General features: G+C 32.2%; 4 protein-coding genes across 4 annotated transcripts; 2 read left to right on the top strand and 2 right to left on the bottom strand.

Annotated features, from left to right (window-relative positions):
* The first annotated feature begins 9,779 nt into the window (after positions 1-9,779).
* LOC112746910 (MYB-like transcription factor ETC3) lies at positions 9,780-11,825 on the top strand. Its single transcript, XM_025795025.3, has 3 exons — positions 9,780-9,949; positions 10,047-10,134; positions 11,512-11,825. The coding sequence occupies exons 1-3, from the start codon at positions 9,883-9,885 to the stop codon at positions 11,651-11,653; spliced, it is 297 nt and encodes a 98-aa protein (XP_025650810.1). The 5' UTR covers positions 9,780-9,882; the 3' UTR covers positions 11,654-11,825.
* A 5,176-nt stretch (positions 11,826-17,001) lies between these two features.
* LOC112748006 (uncharacterized) lies at positions 17,002-17,724 on the bottom strand. The gene has a single exon (XM_025796214.1). It carries the CDS (start codon positions 17,722-17,724, stop codon positions 17,002-17,004), a length of 723 nt encoding a protein of 240 aa, XP_025651999.1.
* A 1,630-nt stretch (positions 17,725-19,354) lies between these two features.
* On the top strand, positions 19,355-20,908 carry LOC112749715 (probable WRKY transcription factor 41). The gene is made up of 3 exons (XM_025798076.3): positions 19,355-19,790; positions 19,905-20,033; positions 20,136-20,908. Exons 1-3 carry the CDS (start codon positions 19,501-19,503, stop codon positions 20,719-20,721), a joined length of 1,005 nt encoding a protein of 334 aa, XP_025653861.1. The 5' UTR covers positions 19,355-19,500; the 3' UTR covers positions 20,722-20,908.
* Positions 20,851-23,283, bottom strand: LOC112749713 (protein SEH1). Its single transcript, XM_025798075.2, has 8 exons — positions 23,058-23,283; positions 22,859-22,970; positions 22,650-22,750; positions 22,355-22,432; positions 22,080-22,235; positions 21,757-21,869; positions 21,462-21,588; positions 20,851-21,308 (listed from the first exon to the last, which is right to left on the bottom strand). Exons 1-8 carry the CDS (start codon positions 23,217-23,219, stop codon positions 21,177-21,179), a joined length of 981 nt encoding a protein of 326 aa, XP_025653860.1. The 5' UTR covers positions 23,220-23,283; the 3' UTR covers positions 20,851-21,176.
* Positions 23,284-24,085: the final 802 nt, after the last annotated feature.

The following is a 24,085-nucleotide window of genomic DNA, read 5'->3' as shown; positions in this document are numbered from 1 at the left end:
GTGTATTGAGGCTTTTCGACGTGGCAAGCCACTTGTGAGCATCGATAGAACTCAATATTATGACAAGTACGGTGGTACTTTGTTTTTGGCGATTGTGCATGATGGAAACTCGGACATCATCTCGATTGCATTTACACTTGTTGAGGGAGAAAATGCAGAGTCCTAAAGTTTTTTCTTGTCCAATCTACATTAAACCCTAAAGTTTTTTCTTGTCCAATGCTGGGAGCACCTTGAACTTCTCACGGAACCATGTGAAGTATATTATCATCTGCTTGACCTTATTCGACGGCGGCAGCTCACCAAATAGCTCCTCAAACCACTCTCACATTGGCTTCCCGTTAGCCATGAACTACGGGAAGTCCGTGAGATATATACTAACGGTTTCACCATCAACAGGCAACCCTAGCTAATATGTCACATCCTGCAGCATGATGGTGTACTTTCCGAACGACATATAGAAGGTATGCGTCTCAGGACACCACCTCTCAATAAGTACGCTAAATGTAGGCTTATCCAGTCTGAACCAATGGTTGTTCAGTCAAACACGAAAAAGAAATCCAGGTGCGCGCATGCGCGGGTTGGTGCTCTGTTTTTCAAAAAATTTTTTAAGTTCTTGTACCAAACCAAGCCTTCCAAACCTCCAAACAGCTACCAAAACACCCTAAAACCTTATTTAACATATTATACTACCAAATATACTCAACAAACTAAACAAAATATGAAATCAAACCTATTCTACCAATATTTACAAAAGAAAAAATGAAAAGAGTTTACCATGGTGGGATGTCTCCCACCTAGCACTTTTAGTTTAAGTTCTTAAGTTGGACATTTGGTGGGGGTCCTTGCTAGAGTGGTTTATGCTTGAATTCATCCTTGAATCCCCACCATTGTTTGTATCTCCAATGTCCATCGGGATCCCAAACTAGGCGCACAAGGCCTTCAAGTAAGCTTAGGTAGATGACAAGGCCCTAAGAGTGTTGAACGTTGAAATAGATTCCGGGGTCCCAAACCTTGTTCTTACACCCATCTTCTCGTTGACTACCATAGTTAAATTTGGGTGACAAGGCTTGTGAATTCTCAATTAAGCATCCAAACATTCCCCTAGACCCATGCAATTGGATTTTACACCAACCATTGCCATTCAACTTTGAGCATGCAACCATCATGAACCTAGAGTGATGTTTCCAACCACTACACAATTCTCTCTTACTCTTAACTCCACAAAGGGCTCTAAGTTGACCATCATTTTCAATCAAACCATATTCAAGTGAGAAAGTGAAGCTTAGGGATAGAAATTTTACCCACTTGAATGTTGTGTTGGATGATGGTGACTTAGGAAGGGGGACCTCCCCACACTTAGACAATGCGAGGTCTACTCCCTTGTGCACTTTCTTGACTATCTCCACCTCTTTACAACTTTCCTCAACTTCGACCTCTTCCTCTTGGTGGCTCTCTTCCAATTCAATCTCTTCTTCATTGCTCACCAAGGGCATGAGAGATTGTTCATCTTCTTCTTTGACCTCAATTTCAAGCCCAATGGGAGGATTCAATTGTAGATAGGAACTCCTCAATGATTGAATCCATCTCTTGATCAACCTCTTCAAAGTTTTCAATCATAATATGCTTTAGAGGTTGTACACTCTCCTCAACATCAACATCAAGCATCTTGGAAGAGGGCTCTCTAATTCTACATTCCCATGGACTTCCAACATCTCCTAGGTCTTCAACCACTCCTTCCGGCTCAATTGTCTCATCTTCCTCCCCTTGTGGCAATTCTTTCTTCAACTCCTCTTCTTCACCTTGAAGCTCTAAACTCACTCCCTCACTATGCTCCTTAGTTGCTTCTCAACATTCGTCAATGGGAGTGCCTTGGTTGCTTAGGCTTAGTCGGGAGGAGACCATGTTGCTAACGGCTTCTACCATGATAGCCATTTTTTCTCTTAACTCCGCAAACTTTTTTCATCCTCCTCGTGTCGCCTTAGGATATGAGATTCAAGATCTCTCAATTCCTGCGCGGGGGCTTCATCAGGAGGTGGTGGAAGAGAGGGTTCATTGTTTGAGGAAAAGGCGTTGTAGTTAGAAGGTGGCTCATATTAGTAAGGGTATGGAGATTGTGTATATGGAGGTGGTTCTTGGGAGTAGTTATATTGGAATTGTGGTGGTTCTGTGTATGGTTCATATGGCTCATAAGGTGGTTGGTATGGTGGATAAGGATTAGGGCCATATGGAGGTGTTTGGTGGTATGGGGCTTGTGAGTAAGGTGGTTTAAAATCATGTTGAGGGGGTGGTTCATAGGCATGTGGTGGTGGTTGTTGACAATAACAATAAGGGTCACCACATCCATTAGATTGATATGCATTGGGATGAGAGTTATACCCATAAGAATCCGGAGGTTGTTGTTGCCAAGAAGGGTGATCAATCCCTTGAGGTTCCCTCCATCCTTGATTGTTCCATCCTTGATGCATATTGTCATTATAGTTCCCATTCCCTACAACATGATTTGAGCCAAACTCATAGCCAAAGGGGTGAAAATTCATAGTAACAAATAAAAGCAAAAGCTAACAAAAATAAGCAACAAAGTCCTAAAGCTAACAAAAACTAACAAATAAGCAAAAGGCAAACATATTCACATATTCACAATAGCCAATAATATAACACCATTGCAATTTCCCGACAACGGCGTCATTTTGATGAGCGAATTATTGTGATGGTATAGAATTTCTCAAAATTAATTCTCGTTGCAAGTATAGTTCTACACCAACAAACAATCCTCCCAATAAAAAATTTGAGTTGTCACAAGTAACAAACCCCAAATAAGAATTAATCGAAGTATTTAGACCTCGGGTCGTCTCACAAGGAATTGCAATGAAGTGTTTAATTATTGGCTATGAAGATTTAAGGGGGTTTGATTTTATATTTTTGCAAGAAAGTAAACAACAAGAAAGTAAATGATAAAAACTAATGAAATAAAGCAAAAGAACTCTTGGCTAGACATAGGTAATTGAGATCACCATCCTTGTCTACAAACCATATATTAACAATTATGAGGAACCAAGCTCATTAAGTTTACTTCTATACTTGAAGTATATCAAATGGCTTAATCAACATCAACCCATAAGTCCCAACCTATCTACTAATTAGATTAGTAGTGGGTTAGTGTCAATGGGTATCAAATTGATCATCGAGGGTTCTCAAATCATCAATTCAATGAGACCCAATGACTCAAGGTCACTCAATTCCCTTAGCCTAGGCCAAGAGTAAAGAAAACTACTCAAAAACTAGAGGAAACATTTTATCAAACACCTAGTATGTAAGAAAAATAAACATCATAAAATGCAAGAATTAAAGGAAACTCATAACTACCAAAAGCAAGAAATCAACAATAACAACTAAGATAAACATAAAAGAGCATGGAAACATAAGATTGCATTCGAAGAAATCAAGATCCAACAATGTTCATCAACATAAAAGAGAGTAAATTAAGAAATTAACAAGAGAAACTAAGAAGATAAAGACAATAGAACACTAAAACATAAAGAGAATTGAAATCAAAACAAGAATTGAAAGAGAAAATTGAGAGAAATTAACCTAAACTACCCTAAATTCTAGAGAGAAGGAAGAGCTTCTCTCTCTAGAATTCTACCCTAAAACATGATGAAAACTAAACTATGACTACTTGGTTCATTCCCCCTTCAATCCTTGGGTTCAATAGCATTAGAAATGAGTTGGATTGGGTCCAAAATGAGCTAGAAATCGCCCCCAACGAGTTGCCCAAAGTGGACCCACGCTGCTCCATCGGTGCGCACGCGTACAGTGCACGTGCGCGTCCCTAGAAGTCAGGCAACTATGGTAAATTTTATATCATTTTTGAAGCCGTGGATGTTAGCTTTCCAACGCAACTAGAACCGCCTCATTTGGACATCTATAACTCAAGTTATGATCGATTGAGTGCGAAGAGGTTAGACTTGACAGCTTTACGGTTCCTTCATTTCTTCGTGAGTTCTCCCACTTTGCATGCTTTTCTCCTCACTTCTTCCATCCAATACTTGCCTTATGAACCTAAAATCACTCAACAAACACATCAAGGTATCGAATGGCATTAAAGTGAATTGAATTTAGCTATTTTAAGGCCTAAAAAATATGTTTTCACATTTAAGCACAAATCAAGGGAGAATTACAAAACCATGCTATTTCATTGAATAAATGTGGAAAAAGGTGATAAAATCTCCTAAATTAAGCACAAGATAAACCACAAAATCGGGATTTATCAAATTTCTCCACACTTAAACCAAGCATGTCCTCATGCTAAGAATAAAGAAGGACAAGAAAAAGGGTATGAACACTTATTCAATGCAAAGAAACTATATAAACCTATCTACATGCATGCAACTAAATGCAATATGATTCTACCTACTTGGTTAAAAATAAATCAATCCCCAAGAACATATATGAACAAGTAGGGCTAAGATCATATGACGATTCATGAATCCTACCAATTCAAATATCAAAATGAAGTTCAAATAGACTTGCAAGAAGAAAGCTCATGAATGCCGGGAACAAGGAATTGAGCATCGAACCCTCACCGGAAGTGTATCCGCTCTAGTCGCTCAAGTGTATAAGGTCGATCACTAAATTCTCTTCTACTCATGCTTTCCAAGATTTGTTTTTCTTCTAACAATCAACAATTATTCAATACATGCATACATTCATCATGAGGACTTATTCATAGGTTGTAATGGGGCTAGGGTCAAGGTAGGATGCATATGGTCAAGTGAGCTTGAAATTTGAATCTTTGATTAACCTAAGTTCTCACCAAACACATACAACAACCTATGCAATTCTAATACAAATCAGCTACCCATGATTCCCACTTTTTCACATACTCATGCATTCTCTTTAATTAACATTCCATATGCATTGATTTTTATTGAACTTTATTTTGGGGCATTTTTGTCCCCTTTTTATTTTTTTTTTCTTTTTCTATATTTTTTTTCTTTTATATATATATATGTTCTTTTTCTTTTTCTTTATCATCATTTTTTTTCTAAAGTATATATAAATGTATCAATACATATGATTTTACATATAGTGCATGAATATGTACCCAATTTCCAATATTTTTAACAAAAATAAAAATTACACTTTTACCTCAACCAATGTCCCAAGTTTCCCATTCCTAAATGATACACACCTTCACTAGCCTAAACTAATCAAAGATCCAAATTAAGGACATTTATTGTTTTTCGCTTATGGGTAGTGATGTGCTAACATTAAGAACAAAATGGATTAAATAGGCTCAAAATTGGCTAACAATAGTTGATGAAAGGAAGGCTATTTGGGTAAGTGAGCTAAATGAAATGATGGCCTCAATCATATAAATGCATGTATACATGGAATAATGGACATAAAAAATCAAACAAATCAAAGATTACAATCATAGAAAGAGAATAATACATACAAGAATAGAAATAAGTGGTTATAAGATGTAACCACACAATTAGGCTCAAAACTTACATGCTTGTGTTCTTAGCTCAAAAATCATGTTCCAAAATAAATTCTTCCAACAAGTTCAACAAGAAAAAAAAAATTTTCAAATTGGTAGGGTGCCCTAAAAATAATTTTTTTTTTGGAAAAGAAATCATCACCCTAACCAAGTAGTCCTAACATAAAAGAAATGGTGAAATATGTACAAATTCTAACTAACATGCAACCTATCATGCAATGCAACAACTAATCTAACAAAGACAAAAATTAAAAATTGGTATTGAAAAAGGAAGTTGTTACCCATGAAGGTCGGTCGGACGATCTCTCCACACTTAGAAATTTGCACCGTCCTCGGTGCATGCAAAAAATAACAAGGTGGACGGATTGCTACAATTGATGAGCTCTTTCAAAAGGTTGTGCGAGTGAACTTGTTTGTTGCCCCATTTAGAAGCCTTTCCAATCCTTTCCTTCTTGGTGGCTAACCTAAAAAGAAAGATAAAGAAGGATAATTAAGCCTACATCAAAGATATCAAAGCAAGTAGAACATAGGCGGGGGCTAATGCCAAATAAGAATAAGGTTCTCACTACATGTTAGCTACGCACGTAACTGAGAAAACAATATAGGCAAAGGGCATATCAATTATTACTTGATGCAAGAGCACAGTTAAAGCATGAAGAGCATATGGAGCATCAAGTTCAAATAGGAAGAAGTGGGTCATAAAAGACAATATGAGGTCATATCAATGCACAAAGACACAAGAGTCATACAAGATGAAGTATTGATTTTAGAAGTTTTATCACCCAATAATATCAACAAGTCAAAAGGTACCAAAATCATGCGAGAAATTCTCAACAATTGAGTAAGAAAATTCAACACCATTATTAAAATAAGAAACTCGAAAAAAAAAACAAAATAAAAACAGGCTATAAATTAAAACTATTAAGTTATTTTGTGAACTTCAGTTTAGTCTAATAACAAAATCAAACTTTTAAATTAGTCTGAATTTAAAATTATTTTATATTAAATAAGGCCAAATATAGATTAGGTTGCAGATTCTTAACACGCCATATGACCTATTTTCACTCCAATTTATAGGTTGATCAGTGTTAGGGGAGATTAGCAAGTTTTGTGATTTGTAATAATTAATTAATTATCATTAATATTTTTAATATTATAAAATTTTATTTAATAATATGAGATTATTCATTTTTTTTTATTAATTGAATGTTGATCAAATTTTAATAAAAATATTGTCCTTTTAGATATATTTTTTTTTTTTTCGTTTAGGTTTCCAATGATTTAACGTAATCTGCTGTAGGCCAAGATGGTATAAGCTTTGGTAGTTTTCACACCTAATTCGCGACTCGCTGTGAGACTTTGCGTGATAATTCCTAAAATCCTGCACACTATAGCAGATTATATTATATAAATTAGAATTCAAATTTAAACAGTTTAAAAATATTATATTTGGATAATTCTCATCTCTATTTGATTTAAACATGTGAATTGCCGTGTAATTTTGGATGCATCGTCATGTATCAATGAATGAATATGGAACGAGGCAGCGGTGAATAGTGAATACTGAATACTGAACAGGGGTAAATAAATAATCAAACAAAAACAAAAAAACAAACAATAAGGTAGGTTAGGTCCACATCCTTGAACGAATAGAAGCTTCGTACGATTCCCACTTAAATACCACAAGTTTCCATGGGGAAGCTTCTCTTCAACATTCAAAGTTAGCTCCGTTTGTTACATGATTGGTCAAAGTTACAAGCTGACATCTACTGTAATTAATACGCTTCGTCAAAGAAAAAGAAAAAGAAAAAAAAGAATTAAAGTAGCTTTTGGAAAAAGGCTTTTATTACTACGAAAATGCCTTACACTATGGATAACTTTATATTTACTAAATTATGAAAAGTGCAACTTTTATTATGGATTTTTCAAAATATCTTTGTAATATTCAAAAGCTTTTTGATAGTTAATATATCTATCCTTCTTTACTTCTTATCAAACTAGCTAATGGTATAACCAAACAAATTGCCATATGTCAAGAGCCTAGAAAAATTTATACTATTGTTTGATTATATATATTATCATCATATGTGAATTTTATTAATGTGAAGTTATATTAAACAATTTAAAATTATATATATAAGTTAAATAATTGGTAGGGTAATGTAATAATAATGTATAATTAAATATCCATATATGTTTACGTTAGTGTACGTGCTAAAATTATGTAAGTCTTATATCTCGATTCACAAGTCAATAAATATTTATTAAATGATTTATTTAATTTATACTCATACAATGTAATTTATCAAAGTAAATTTTTTTACTGAATTTAATAAAGTTATTAGCATTAAATATTTTATATAAACTTTATATTAACAGTGGTGTTTGTTATTCAAATTTATTTTTTTAGATAAAATATATTTATTTATTATGTTCTAATTTGTTATAATATAAAAATATTAAACATATACAAAAATAATTATCAAATTAATCATCATATAAATATATAATATTTAATTTATTTTTAATATATATTTGATATTTTATTATATTTATTATTAATTTAGTGGTTGATTTTTTTTTTTTTCCATCTAACGTGTACCTTTCATGATCCATTAGTCAAATTGCCTAATCCCTAGTCTTCTAGAATCAATGATGATTTTATATAAAAGGCCGTTAATTAATAGGAAAATGAAGGTGATCGAGAAAGCGACGTGCATTCTAGAATGCCGATCCATTATAATTCGTATCGGTTCCGCTACGTTACCAACAGCATATCTGCCAACTTCTGCCAACTCTTATTTATAATTGTGTTTCATAGAAGTGTGTTCGTGGATGTGTCTAATAAAAATGTGTTTTTTATAGCTGTGTTTAATAAAAGTGTCTTTATAGATATATATTTTGGATGTGTCTCTTTATATATGTATTTAAAATATATTAATTATTAGACACATCCATGAACACACTTCCATAAAACACAATTATAAATAAGAGTCGGCAGAAGTTGGCAGATAATATGTTGGTACCCTATACTTTTCCAATTCGTATTATTAAAACAAGTTTCTAGATATGTTGCATAATAGCTAAGATAAGGCAATAAAATATTCAACCTAAATCCATCTTTTTATCTATATCGTTACCGCAACTTAATTATAAAAGAATAGTCACATTAATTATAAAACAAGTTCTATTTAAAATACTTTGCTTCCTTACTTTATTGGAGCACAGAAAAAGAAATATCTACTAGTCAAACTCATTGTATATTCTCTTTTTATGAAGTGAGATAGATTGCTTTGCATTTGTACCAGCCCTTCCTATACTATATGATGCATTCACCAAGCGGTCATCATTATTTTTTTATTTTTATAATTAAGTTGACGACGTTGTATGGCGTTTATATCCTCTGCTGTCCGGGACACAAGAAGTTATTTAATTTCCTTCTTGAAGATTTGAGAGGGTAATCTTGGGATCTCTCTAGATATTGTGATTATTGTCAACGATTTGCCTTGTAAGAGATATTTAATATTTTCAACCATGGCCCTTCTCTAAATTAAAGCGGAAAGATTAATAAAAACTTGAAATATGTACATAAGCAGAAAATATCACTGTCGAATATAATATTAAACAGACAAGAGAGGATGACACTGTTAGTTGTTAATAAATAAATTATTACAACTATACATATATCCCAAAGTAATAAGATATCAAAGAGAGTAGGATTTGAGAGGAAAAAATCAAGGGTATTATTTTATAAATTAATGAATTTAATTTCGATACATGATAAATATAAAAAAAATTACATGTATTTTTAATTTTATATATTATTACATCACAAAAAAATAATTTTTACTTTAATTATGTAAATATTTATTTAAAAAATTAAATATGATTAAGTAACCATATAAAATATTTTATATTATAATCAATGTATCAAAATTAAATTTTAAATTTATTTATAAAATTTTTTTGTTTTGAGTAATATTATAAAACTATATAATTTATTATTTTTTTATTAATTATTAAATATAATATTAAATTATTAAACTAAAAATAATTAAATTATTAATTAAAAATATTGACCAATATAAATTAAAATTATTAAACTTTTACTTTGCTCTTTTGTTTTTATTTTAGTCTTCAACGGGGTACACACTTGAAAGTTATAATATAAAAAAAATTATATTCGAAGTACCTTTGAACATTAGGGGATCGGGGGAAAAAAAATTTATTATATATATTTGAAGCTACGTGTTAGTTAGTTTGACTGAAGAATAATGGCCAAAGCTATATAATAAGTGGCATGTGTTTTGTTTTGTTTCGCAGCAGTTTGAAAAGAAAGAGAATTATATTTGCTCTGTTGTGGGCTCTCATAAAATATAATGGAGGAGCGCCGTTCCCAGAAGAATAAGGCAAAGCTCTCTACAACTGCAAGTACTAACTCTGAAGGTTTGTTTAATTTTCATCGCTCTCTTCTCATCTCATTCCACACACACACATACACACATACACTTCTTTTTGTTAATTTATATGTTAATGGATGCAGAAGTGAGTAGTAATGAGTGGGAATTTATAGAAATGAGCGAGCAAGAGGAGGATCTTATTCGCAGGATGTATGGCCTTGTTGGCGATAGGTATATGCATCTTTCTTCATTTTTATTTTTTTATTTTTTAATAATCTTCCTTCTTTTTAGTTAGTGGGTAGGTAGGGCACGCACAACGTCACAAACAACCATCCAGATTTTATTTTCTTTATTCTTTTGAATTTTCCTAAATTGTCTTTTAAAGACATAGATTAAACTATAAAAAAATGTTTTATAAAAAATATTTTTTCTTTTACATTTTTAATATATTAAATACATCAAAAATATTAAAAAATTTTATTATTATATTTTTAAAATATATTTTTAAAACACAAAGTAGTTAAATCCTATTTTTTCGTTAATAATTCATGGTAAATTTAGTTTTTACGCTTTCACTTAATATTTAATGAATGATATATTTGGTTAATTTTGATCTTAAGAACAAAATGAACCAGCTGATATAAACAAAATTATTTTGATACATATGCCGGTTCATTTTACTCTCTTCCTAGCTACTTATCCTTAATTTAGTGTATGAATATGAAATAATATTACATTAAAATTAATAATTATTTATTGGTATAAAATATAAATTATAATATAAAATATATATTAAAAATAAATTAAATAATATATATTTATATATAAATATATAATAACTAATTTTAATGCCTGATATTAGCTTACAAATAATATTTTTGATAAAATGTATTATAGCCCAGTTCATCGTTTGTTGCAATCTTACATTATTCTCTTCTAACACAGACACCCCACGTCCTTACTAGCTATCTTTGTTTTACATTTTATTTACCTAAGCAGCTATCTAATTTCAACAACCGCGGATGAATATATTAACCGATTATGCTACGTCTACCTTAAAATTAGTCCATAAAATTTATTATTAATATAAAATATATATTAAAATATAAATATATATTAAAAATAAATTAAATCACATATATTTATACACAATACATTAGTAACTAATTTTAGTTATTGATTTTAGTATACAAATATTATTTTTGTATATTATCATATATTATAATAGAGTTATACTACGTATATATTAAAATCAGTCACCAAAATTAGCTATCAGTATAAAATACATACTAAAATATAAATACGTATTAAAAATAAATTAAACTATACATATATTTATATATACAAATATATTAGTAGCTGATTTTAGTAGTTGATTTTAGTGTACAAATAATATTTTTTATTATAATATATAATATGTATGTACCTGCATGCAATATAATGGAACGGGAGTTGGGTTTGTTAGTTGTAGTTTAATAACTCATCATGATACCTCTTTAGAATTATACATATATAGATGTGATTAATTTATGGAACTTATTATTGAATTAATTAAGTAGCTAATAGCTTAGTACTTAGTAGTTAGTACGTTGTTACGATGACAAACAGGTGGGATTTGATAGCCGGGCGCATTCCAGGTCGTAAAGCAGAAGAAATTGAGAGATTCTGGATTATGAGACATGGCGATGCTTTTTCTCTTAGAAGAACAAATAATCAACAACAACAACAACGTAAACCCAATAACTCGTGATTTTCTCCCCGTATATAAATTTTGTATTTGTTACGTTCGTTTATTGTATTCCTTCTCGTGCGTTATTAGTTGAACACTTGCCTCAATTCGTCATATATATACATATGTGCCACGCAGAAACTATGGAATGAGTTAGTTAATTAACGTTGCATTAGTTTACTTTCATTCTTAATTATTTGCCAACTGCCAAGTTCATCTAATTTGTTATTTTATATAGAAAAAGTATAGAGTATTAATATACTATCTGCTAACTTATTGTTAATAATAATTAATTATTATATTTTAAACATATGTATAAGGAGACACATCCATCTAGGAAATACATATGTAAAGACATTTTCATTAAACACAATCATAAAAAAGACATTTTGATTAAACACATCCACAAAAACACTTTCATTAAACACAGTCGTAAACAAGAGTTGGCAGAAGTTGACAGAAATGTTATTGGTAACGTACCGAATTTGATTTATATATAGTATTTATATCCTCACAATAAATTAAATGGTGACTACGACTGTTTATATGCATGTTAGCCTTCATTATTTCCCATATTTTGCTGCCGGTAACCGGGTCATGGTCCACCTGCTCCCTCTCGAGTTGCCATCCATATTTTAGGAGTGTATGAGATTATCTATACTCGCTAAACAAGTAAACATGCATCAGCTTTGTTCTCTAGTTACTATAGATCAGATAGATGTTTAAAGTAACTGTTAATTTGTGTTGCTTGCCCAAATTTGTTTGTATTCCTTGGCGTAGTTATGACGCTTGGACAATCTGTTTAAATGTTTTAGGGGTTGTCACACATGCACAAACAAGTTTCCTATATTTTCTTAATAAAAATAATAAATACTACTCGTGCAAGATACATTTTAATTTGTATATAACCAAAATGCATTCCTATCCAAAATTCCACAGAAAATGCCAGCAAGCAATATTTTCAGTGTAAAAAAAAGTTGGTTAGCTCATATGTAATGCCAGCAAGCAATACTTAGTTTTAATTTAATTTTATTTTAGATTTTATAAAATGTTATATCAATATTTGTAAATTATATGTTATAAATAGTGATTTGAGATTAAATATTAAATTTGTCACTCTAAAATATGATTTCAATTTAATTTAAATTTTATATAAAATGACAAAATTTAATTAATTTTTTAACAACGTAAAACTATCTCTCTAAATTGAGCTATATCCATCAAGTTAAAAGTAAAAGATATTATTTTTGAAAAAAAGAAGCCAGAACAATGAATCAATGCTATATAGCGCATAAACGTGAATAAGTTGAAAACGGGTTCTAAAAAATTCATACAGGTGGAAGCAAATTTGTAGGGATATTCATGGATCGGATTATATCCCCAGATTTGCGGTAAATATCCGATTTGAAAATTGTGAATACAATCCGATCTGCATATTAATCAGATCACGGATATTTGCTCTACATCCGCATATTCGATCTGTGCATCCGCAGATCCGCACAATAATAATTAAAAATAAATAAATATATATTTTTTAATATTATATTTACTTGTTTGTGTGTTTTAGTGTAATATAATTTTTTACTACTTATAACTTTATTATTATTATTATTATTATTATTATTATTATTATTATTATTATTATTATTATTATTATTTTGTTTAATTTTATCTATCTAATGGATCAATAATTCATATTATAAAAAATTACAACAATAAACATAATATACAAGAACTATAATTATAATATTGCACAAAGCCAAAAAAAATTTAAAAGATAAAAATAATAAATAATAAAAAAAGACTCATAAATATAAACAATAAAAATTCTATAAAAAAAACAATAATACGCATGAAGGATAAAATTGATAGAAAAAAAATAAATTCTCTTAATTAACGATCCAACGCTAATATGTGAACATAAAACCTAAAATTTTTTACTTAAGATAAAAGTGAGCGATAATACTTTGAAAAAAAATGGCCAAACAAAAATTAAAGCATTCAAAAAATTTGTAGATATTTTATATATTTCAAACCCTAAACTAAACATATTCTAAATATTTAATATTAGTTATTTTTTCGTTAATTTTTTTTCTCAGGCCAGTGAAATCATGTCTTTGTTCTCTTTTGTGGAGCAGATGACATAATTCTTGTACACAAAGTAGGAATAGATAGGAAAAAAGGAGACCCCTTGATGGTTTAAACAAACCATGTGAAAAACCTTCCACAGTAATAGAATAGAATATCGTAGTGATACATTCCTTCATTCAACCAATCCACTTTTGACAAAAACCTAATTACTGTAGCACATCCCAAACAAAACTCCACTCAACCCGATCATAAACTTTACTCATGTCAAGCTTCAGGGTTAGGTCATAGTAACCACCATACCTTTTTATTCTTCAGAAAGTGCATGAATTCGTGGACAATCAGTACATTATCACTAATTAAATTTCTTTTAATAAACAGACTCTGATTTTCGCTTATGATGTTGTCCATTAAAAATTGCATTTTGTGCACCAGGATCTTTGAAATGTTTTATAAAAGACAGAACTCAAGCTAATAGGTCGGATTTGATTCATTGTCTATGCACTTTGAACCTTTGGAATTAGGTATATTTGTGTGTGATTTAGGGATTTCATCATTTTACCACCTGAGAAAAAATTTAGGACAACTTGAATTACTTCTTTTTTTATGGTGTTCCAGTAGAATTGGTAGAGCTTTGTTGTGAAACCATCCTCCTCCGAGGCAGAGAAGGGGTTGATGGAAAAGACAGCTCTTTTAATTTCCTTTTTATCCACTGGTCTGGTCAGCCTATTATTCATCTGATTATCTACCTTTTTCTTCAGTCCTTCTAAATCATCTCTTGGGTCTTTTGGGCAGAAAATAATTAACAATTGAGTAAAAAGGTTTTGAGCTACCTCAGAAATACCTTTTGGATCTGATCTGGATTGTCCTTGTTCATCTCTCAACTGTGTCAAACTATTATGCTTATTCCTCGACTAAAATTTAGAGTAAAAAAATTGTGTTTTGATCTCCTCATTTCAGCTATTTCACCCTTGATTTTCTTTCCAGTACCTTTCTTTCTTCTCATAAGCATCATGCAATTCGTCTTCTAACAAGAGAATTAGGCGTTTATCAGCTTCTTAGCCTTTTTCTTTTTCTTCCTCAATTTTCTGCTTTGTGATCTAAATAGTCCTAGCTGAATTACTCAGTTTAGAAGTTTGCCATTCAACAAGCTTATGCCGACAGTGCTTAAGCTTGGTGAAAAGGATAAATATTGCTAAACCGGAGCATGAGATTTGCCAGGCATCTTGAACAATCTTTGAGACTTCTTTACTCTCACATCATCTTTTTTGGAATCTAAACCTCCGCTTTGCTTTCCTATATTGCTGATCTGAGTCAATTAATCGGTTTATGATATGATCCCGAGTCTTCTAAATGCAACAGTTTGGCTCTCGGATACTTCACATACTAATCATTTGAAACAAAGCATCTATCTAGCCTCTCTCTTATGAGATTCTCACCGTACTGTCTGTTGCACTAGGTGTATTTACTTCCCTTAAAGTCAATGTCTCTCAGTCTTCCTTCATTCATAAAACATTAAACCCTTCTAGTGAGCTTGTAGTCTTCGATCTGCCTCTTTCCTTCTCATGTCGAGTTAAAATCGCATTGAAATTTTCTATTATCAATTTCATTCCATCAATCCAATTCAGCAGCTCAAGAATCTTAGTGTATTAGTTGTTTCTGTGATGTTCTTCACTATGCAAGTGGATAGATATAACAGACCAGGTTTTATTATTAATAGGGTTTAATTTATCCAATTAAAGTAGATGAAGAAACTCTTTGATTCTAGCACCTTAATCTGAGTCCCAATTTGCCATGCTAATGCCAATCCTCTAGCAAATCCCTATGGTTTCACACAATACCAATCCCCAGAATCCATCTTCTCACACTAAATCTTCACGTACGAAGAGTTGTTTTTATTTCATATAAAAACAAGACTTCGGAATAATGAAATCTCTTGATCTCTTGGATGTTGTGAACTGCTAAAGTCTTTTTCAAATTCCGCCAGTTCTACATCATCATCTTCATGGGCGTTGGGGTACTCTTTTGGGTAGGCACCCTCCCCCGTTTCAATGATCTCCATACCTTTAACTTCCACTCCCGTACACCACAATTCGTCCTCTACTTCATAATTTTTTCTTTTAAATCCTGCCCTGTTTTGTAATCTGGACAACTTGTCTTGTTAGGTGTTTGAGTTTGGGTCTTTTATTGCTAGGTAGCTTTTTGTATGTTTGAGTAATCTGAATCTGGTTGTTGTTGTTTATATTTTGTTTATTCTCCGAAACACTCCCTATGTTGACAACAGAAAATAATTCAGGGGTTGTTTTTCTTTGTCCACTAGTAGCCAGATTTTCATCTATTACTATCTTCTTCGCTTAGTAGCTCCTTTCTTCTACCTTTCAATACCACCCCAACTAGGGGTGGCAAAGCGGGCTGGCCCGCCTCAACCCGCCCCGCCCTGCCTAGGCCCGCCCCATAAACGGGATGGACTGACCCATCCCGCCAACTAAAATGGGTTCAAAATGCTAACCCGCCCCGCTTTATGGCGGGTTGGTGGGTTGGCGGGTTAGCCCGCTTGATTTTTTTTTTGAAAAATAAAATTCATTAAAATCAACCAAAAAATAATAATTTAAAAATCAAATACAAATAAAAAAAGTCAAATTATAATATATTTTTTTTACAATTTTTTTTAATTTTTAACTTCAATAAAATTGTTTAAAATAATATTTGTCAATAGAATCATTTTTATTTTAAAAAATAAGTCACATAATTTGAGCATATATACGAAATTGTAAAATAAAATAAATAAAGTTAATAACTAAAAGAAAAATAAAAAATAAAAAATAAAAAAAGTGTTTAAAAATTCTATAATTATTAATTTTATAATAGTAATCACTCTTTTATTTAATAAAAAAAAGATAAATAAAAATCTTCGGCCCGGCGGACCGGCCCGTCCCGCCCCGCCAAAACCCGCCAATTTGGCGGTGCGGGTTTGGCGAATTTTTTTAATTTAGCAGACTCCAAATCCTAGCCTGACCCGCCTTTTTTAGCGGGTTTAGCAGATCGGCCCGACGGACTCGACCCGTTTTGCCACCCCTAACACCAACCTTTATTATTCCCTTTTGAACTTCTTTATTCTTCTCCCATGATTCTTTCATGGAAAGGGATTCCATATTCCTCCGCAAATTAACAGGAGTAGGTTTCTTTGATCTATCTTTAGACATGTTAGGATTTGAGAGATTGGTGGTGTTGTTACTCTCCTTTATAGGATTAATTCTATTGTCCGGTTGGTCCGATTTTAGTCAGTCACTCCATTCTTTCTCTCTGCTGTCTTCACTAGTTGAATTATCCAGCCAATTATTACAACTCCTTGCCTCGTGCCCCAAATGTCCGCAACAGGAACAAAAGCATCCTATGCGTTCATATTTTAATTGGATCTCCATAATTTTCTTATTAGGACCTACTATGGTGACTATTTTCTTCAATTTCTGTGTTACATCTAAGTTAACTTTTACTTTCATCACCCTTGCCTCCTTCCCCCTCATGAAAAAATTTTCAACATCTAGGACCTCTCTCACTATATCTCCAATTTTTTGTCCCAGTTCACATGTTTTACAATATTCTGGCAGTCTCCACAATTGAATCCATATCGGAACATAAGAGAATTCTTCTATGTCAATCTCCATCTCCTTATTCCATCTTTTAATATTCAAGATATAGTTTTTGAGGAGCCATGGGATATCCTTTTCTACCCGGATTAGATCTTGTTTTTCAAAGAAGAACTGGAATGTATTACCTCCATGATCAATGACTCTAAAACCCTCCGGTTGTCTCCATATAGCATACATTGCTAGTTTCATCGTACCAACTATGAATGCTTTGTCTGCGAGGATCCTTTCAATCACACTTTTTCTATATGCTTCCAAACCTCCTTTAATGTCAGCATCATCAAAGAAGATTACCCTTTTTGCTTTAAGCCTTTTACGATCATCCTCATTAGCCAAGTTTGTCTCCCTTCCTTCCATATTCTCTAACCCAATCTCAATCAGTCTCTTGATCAGCTCTGAGTTTTTTGTGAAAATTAGGATTGCTTCCTCGATAGAACTCTAAAGAGCGCCCAAACTCTAGCAGAGCATCTTAAATTCTATTAGGCCACTGTTTCATTTATTTTTAGATGTTTATTTTTTCTGTTAATTTAAGTGATGGAATACAACAATCAGATAAAATATGATTACCAGTACTAAATTTAGAAAATAAATTATCAAATTATTTTTTCTCCAATATCTCATAAAATTTGTGAAATTAAAAAAAAAAAAGCAAAAGAGCAGGGCTCTCAGGCCTCAGCAATGGCGTATTTACAGGGCCTAGGTGGCCATGGCTCCTCCAATTTTTTTTAAATAAAAAATTAATACTATTAGTTTATTATTATTATTATTATTATTATTATTATTATTATTATTATTATTATATTAACACACCAAAAAAAATTTACATATTAGTAACTTAATATGTATAAATTATAATATGTATTATAATATATTAGTAGCAATTATCAAATAGGTTTAAAATATATATATATAAATTATTAAAAAATATAGGTTTATATTAATGTAAAAAAGTAACAACTATAAAAAAAATTTTTATTTTGACTCTTTCTATAGCAATAGTAATAATTGAATAGACTTTTTAAACAATAAAAATTATTAAAATAAGACTTTAAAACAAGATAAAAAGTGAATTTTTAGCAGATTATATGATTGTATATATTAAAAAAGAAAATACTTTAAAATTTATTTCAAATAATAAATTGATAATTTTAATTATATGAAATATCACAAAATAAATTTAAAAATACCAAAATTCTAAAATATGTAGTTGAATGTTAATTTTTATATAATATAATTATTAATCTTGACCTATATATTATAAATTATATTTTATTAATTTTTTATTACGTTATATTTTAATTTATTTTTGTATTTAATTTACCCCTTCTTATAAAATTTCTGGATCCGCCACCGGCTGTCAGCAACATGCAGCCATCAGTACCTCGCTTTCTACCTCTTCTCTAGAAGCCAGGAAGGAAAAAAAGAAAAAAAGTTGGATACGTTAAAAACATATGAAAGTGACGACACGAAATGAGGTTTGAAATTTGAATATTGTATGCTCCCTGCTTTCCACAAAAGTTGCAGTACATAAAAAAAGTAACTAGATATAAAAATTTGTATTTTATATTTATAAAAAATTTTTGTTATATTGCTATAAAAAATATGATTAATTAACTATGTTAAAATTGATATTCTATTGTGATAAAATTAATTATTCATTATTTATTAAAAATATGCAAAATAATATGTATAAATATATAATAACTCGTTTTCAAATATTTTTTATTTTGCAAATGAAATACCTCAGTGTGCAATCTTTTTAATTGATACGAGTGTTTAAGATAAAGAAAGGTTCGTGTGTTACAGATTATTTATCTGGATGTGAACACAATGTTCAAATTTCCAAACCATATCTTGTTGCAATAATGAGCAACAAGGGCCAATCAAATGAATCAATCATTCGTCAACAAATTATCTAGATAGTTGGACTAGACTTGGTCAGCATTCTATTACTAATACTAACTGACCAAATAACATTCTTTGCTTAAAAAGTTGCTCTCTCAGTCAAACTTTGACTTATTGCCAATTGGCCATTGGGGCTACCCTTTAAATACAAAGGGCCTTCATTTCCACCCCTCACTAGTCACTTACTCCCTCCATTTCACTTCTCAGTCCAAACAAAGCAATCACCAAATGGAGTGTGAAGGGAGTTGGGAGAAGAGCGAATTGAAAAGTGAGCTTGTTCAAGGGATGGAGGTAGCAAGAAAGCTTAAGGCAGAGTTAGAGTTAGAATCTAGTGCTGACAATAGGGACTTGCTGGTGGACAAAATATTATCTTCTTATGACAAAGCTCTATTGATCCTAAGATGGAGTGGATCAGTTTCCAAGCCCCACACATTGCATCAATCAACTAAAACCTCCCCACCACACTCCCCTCTACCCCACAATCATCAACAGGAACTTAAACACTCTTCACAGAAAAGGTTAGTTTACTTGGAAGAATACTAGACACAAATCATTATTGTTATTGGTAACCATATAATAAATGGATGAATGACTAACGGTACAATCAATTTGTTTGTGAAAATTGGTTGCAGAAAAATGATTTCTAAATGGGTGAATCAGGTTAAGGTGAATTCTGAGAATGGCTTTGAAGGATCCCATGAAGATGGGTACAGCTGGAGAAAATATGGACAGAAAGACATCCTTGGTTCCAAATATCCAAGGTGCAAATGCAGAACCCTTTTTTCCCAATCATGCTCCATAAGATAATCACATGATTTCTCTTCTATCAAACTAACTGTAGGTTGTTAACATTTAATTTGCAGAAGTTACTATAGGTGCACCTTCCGCAACACTAAGGATTGCTGGGCAACCAAGCAAGTGCAGAGATCAGAGGATAATCCCAATATATTTGAAATAACTTATAAAGGAAGCCATACCTGTTCCAAGGGGAAGAAGAATGCTGCTATGTCAGCAAAGTCACCAGACATACAAGAACCACAAGAACACCATACAAACTTCCAAAACATGTTGTCAGTCACTGCGGCTAAGCCGGGAAACGAAGAAATGGCATGTTCTTTCACTTCCCCATCGACCTCCTCTGGATGCAGGACACAAGAAAACCAGAACTTGCTTCCTTCAATTCTAGAGAATAATCCCTTCTTGGGCAGTCTTTCACAAACACATTTGTTATTACCAAACACACCAGAATCAAACTATTTTCCATCTCCTTTCTGCGCAAATGAGCTTGATGGGATCTACAGCAATCGATGCTCGGAATTCGATGTTTCTGAGATCATTTCCGCCCATACATCAGCCACCAATCCTCCAATTTTCGATTTTGATTTCTCGCTTGATCCACTGGAACTTGGCCAAAATTTCCGTTTCAATGCCTCCAGATTTTCTCACTAATAGATCTAAAGATTAAAAATCACATACTATGTTTAGAAATTTAAGATGAGGATTTTTTTAAGAAAGCATTGGTTATCTGTTAACCATAGCATGTATTATTAATCAGGAGGGCTTCAGACAGTAGAACAATGAACCAGCAATAATAGCAATACTAATTGTTGAAAAGTCAGTAAGGTTTGTACAATCATGATCCATCTTCCATCATAGCTTTCGTGTAACACAGGAATCTTGTCCACCAAATCTACAACAGATGCACTTCATCCTATTCAATATTCAACAAATAATACTTAAAAAAATCCACTCGTCTCAATACTTACAAGTTACTGAAGAGGTTTAGATATCAGGGATCGGTATAAAGCTGATTTAAAAATTGACCTAAAAACCAACTTTTTAAGTTAAAATATATGATATTATTCTCAACATAAAGACGGCTGGCTATTACAGGAGGCTATTTGCTAAGCAGTGGGTTCCATCACAGCTTGCTGATGCCAAACGCCGTGGAGGTTAGATTGCCATAATCTGACCATTCCATCGTGACCTGTAGTAGCCAACGTCATTCCGCTCATATCCCATTCCATCTGCCACACCTGAAAAAAAAATTACCAAAACACAATCAGTGAACAATGCCTTCAATATAATCCACCAAAGACTAAGCTCAAACAGTCATATGATGTTGGAAAGATAAAGTAAAAGTAGATTTGAACATAGAAAAAACAGAGTCAATTCTATAATCATATTACCATGCCTTCATGTCCTGGCAATAGTGCAACTCTTTCCACTGGAAGTGTCCCATTATGATCAGGGTTTAATCCAAGGTGCCATATTGAAAGTCCCTTTTGAGTTGCAACAGCAATAGTTTCATATGGCCTATAGTACAAGAAACAATAATATTCAAGATAGCTACAACATGATATAAGTTTTGAAAATTTCCCACATTAGTTGACCAACAATGAATCAGGCTTTCATAGCAACCCAGTATTTTGATGCCTATGCTACATGCTGTAAATCTCTTAATCATGTAAATATAACGTGTACCTGCCAATATTTGGTGCCCATGCTGCAGCATAAACCCGATCACCCTTTTCCTCTGGCAGTGCCAATTCTGCCACTGGCAACCATCTCTGGTGAGCCTGATCAAATTCCCAAACCTGTTGACAAAAATATTAACTATAATAATCCCAGGCAAAGAAAGATGTTAAGTTACTTATATCTTTCCCCTTGTCATAGATTGTAAAATTTGCGAGGCTAATAGTCAATTCAGAAAGAAACATTATAAAGCAATAACCATGCTAAGGAAAATTAAGATAATGCATCTGAAAGCAAAATGAAATAAAGGAAAAAGTGTGGACTTGTGTTACCTTAGAAGAATTAAGCTCGGATGTATTGGAATTAAAACCTATAAGGAAGCTGGATTCTTGGCTTCCACCTTTTTGCGGGTTCCAAGATATGGAGGCAGAGAAGCACAAAGCCTTTCCAAATGCAGACACTGACTCGATGACATTCTGGAATTCAGCCTACAGAGAAATAATAAAAGAATGATAAGTTAGTATCAAGTAATAAAAACATCAAGTGTCGTATTTAATGACTCGAGATTATGGTATAAACTGGATGATGGGTTAAGAACCATCTTCACCTGAAGCTGCCAATTTCTCAGTTCCAATGGATCCAATAGCTCATAAACTCTCACATGACCATCTGAGCATGCAACAACCTGCACGGTTCACAAAATTGCAAATGAATTAGCATAAGATCATCATTAGTATATTAGTTTTTATACATTATTGAAGGATTTCATTTCAAAAGCATGCAAACAGAGACCAATCAAGGCAACAAAGAAAATGTAAGAGTTGAGATAGGCTCAGAAAAAAATATATATATATGGTTCCAAAATAAATAATAAGGAAATCATGAATAACTACAAAAGTAACCATTTTCAAACTATTCAAAGAGGTCCCAAATTGAACATCAAGGACTTTGCTTGAACTACTCCCGAAGCTTTTGCAAAATTTCCATTGAGTAGGTTGTGAATCTACATTAACGACAAAGAAAACAACATATTATATATAAAAAAGTAAAATGCTTGAGGTTATGAGCATTGAAAATTTCCAACTTTAGGAAGAAAGGAAATGAACGACACCTTGAGCAACTTCTTCCCACAACGATACAACTCCATCAGCAGAAACAGAAGCAACCGCATCACCATATTCAGGAGGAACCCAAACAACCTTCACGACATTTCCTTCGTGAGCCTACGCATTTTGATGAGAGATATTAAAATTAGAAAGAAAGAAAGAAAAAAAGAAAGGAGTGAAAAGGGGGAAGGAAGAGGGAGGAACCCTGAATTTGAAAGAGGAGCGAAGAGAGGAAGAAGAAGCGGAGTCACAGAAATCGAAGATGGAAACGGTGCCATCGGCGGAGCCAGCAGCGAGTCGAGCGCCACAGTAGTTCCAACAAGAGCAAGTTGTGCCATTGTCGAGGATCAACAGCTCCTTCGCCATAAAACTCTAACTCTCACACCACACTTTGCCAAGCCCTACCCTCTTTTAATCACTAATTCGTAGGAACCCGTCACTGCCAAATAATAACTGCCATTAAACAAATTTTCACTCCCTTGTAAATTTTTTAGTTTTCACGGACTGTAGTTTTGCATAAGTTTGTTCTTTTAATGTTTAGGACTAGGTCTTTAAAAATTCTTGGTGGTAATCAACTTGGTCTACAACTGAGTTATTGGATCACTAGTTCAATAAGTAGATTATTACTTGAATCAGTTAATTTGGTCACAATTAAATATAAATATAAAATTATAAAAAATAAATTTAAAAAGTTAAAATAAAAGTTCAAAAGTATATCTTCACAAATATATTAATAACAATCAAGTATTAATTCTGAAACATAACTGTCACAAAAAAATCTTAAACATAATTAATGATACAAAAATAGATAATAAACTAATTACTAGTACAAAATAAATAAATTTAGTCCAATGAATGATCTTAAAGTCGACATCAATATCTTTATTAGACAAATTTAAAGCTTGACCAATACTATCTATGTAAGAATACTATCTATGTAAGAATCAAATCGAATCTTACAACAATAAATTCAACTATGATAATTAAAGGTTCTTAATGGTCTAGAGAAGGGGTTGAATCTATGGCTTTCTTTTAACTTGATTAATAAATCCTCGAATTAAAACTTGAAACTTAGCTTCTGTTTTGTCTGCGAGATAGATTATGCAGGAAACAATTTGGTTTTATCTCATGAATCGTGAAAAACAGAGTCAGAACAGGGAGAAAGAAGATGACACAGCCATATATCCTGGTTCAGTTGCCTTGTGCAATGCAACCTACATCCAGTCTCCACC

Source organism: Arachis hypogaea, chromosome 15 (genome assembly GCF_003086295.3).
Source record: "Arachis hypogaea cultivar Tifrunner chromosome 15, arahy.Tifrunner.gnm2.J5K5, whole genome shotgun sequence".
In the NCBI taxonomy this organism is placed as follows: domain Eukaryota; kingdom Viridiplantae; phylum Streptophyta; class Magnoliopsida; order Fabales; family Fabaceae; genus Arachis; species Arachis hypogaea.
Note: the sequence above shows the minus strand (reverse complement) of the source record. Positions and strands in the feature narration are given on the sequence as shown.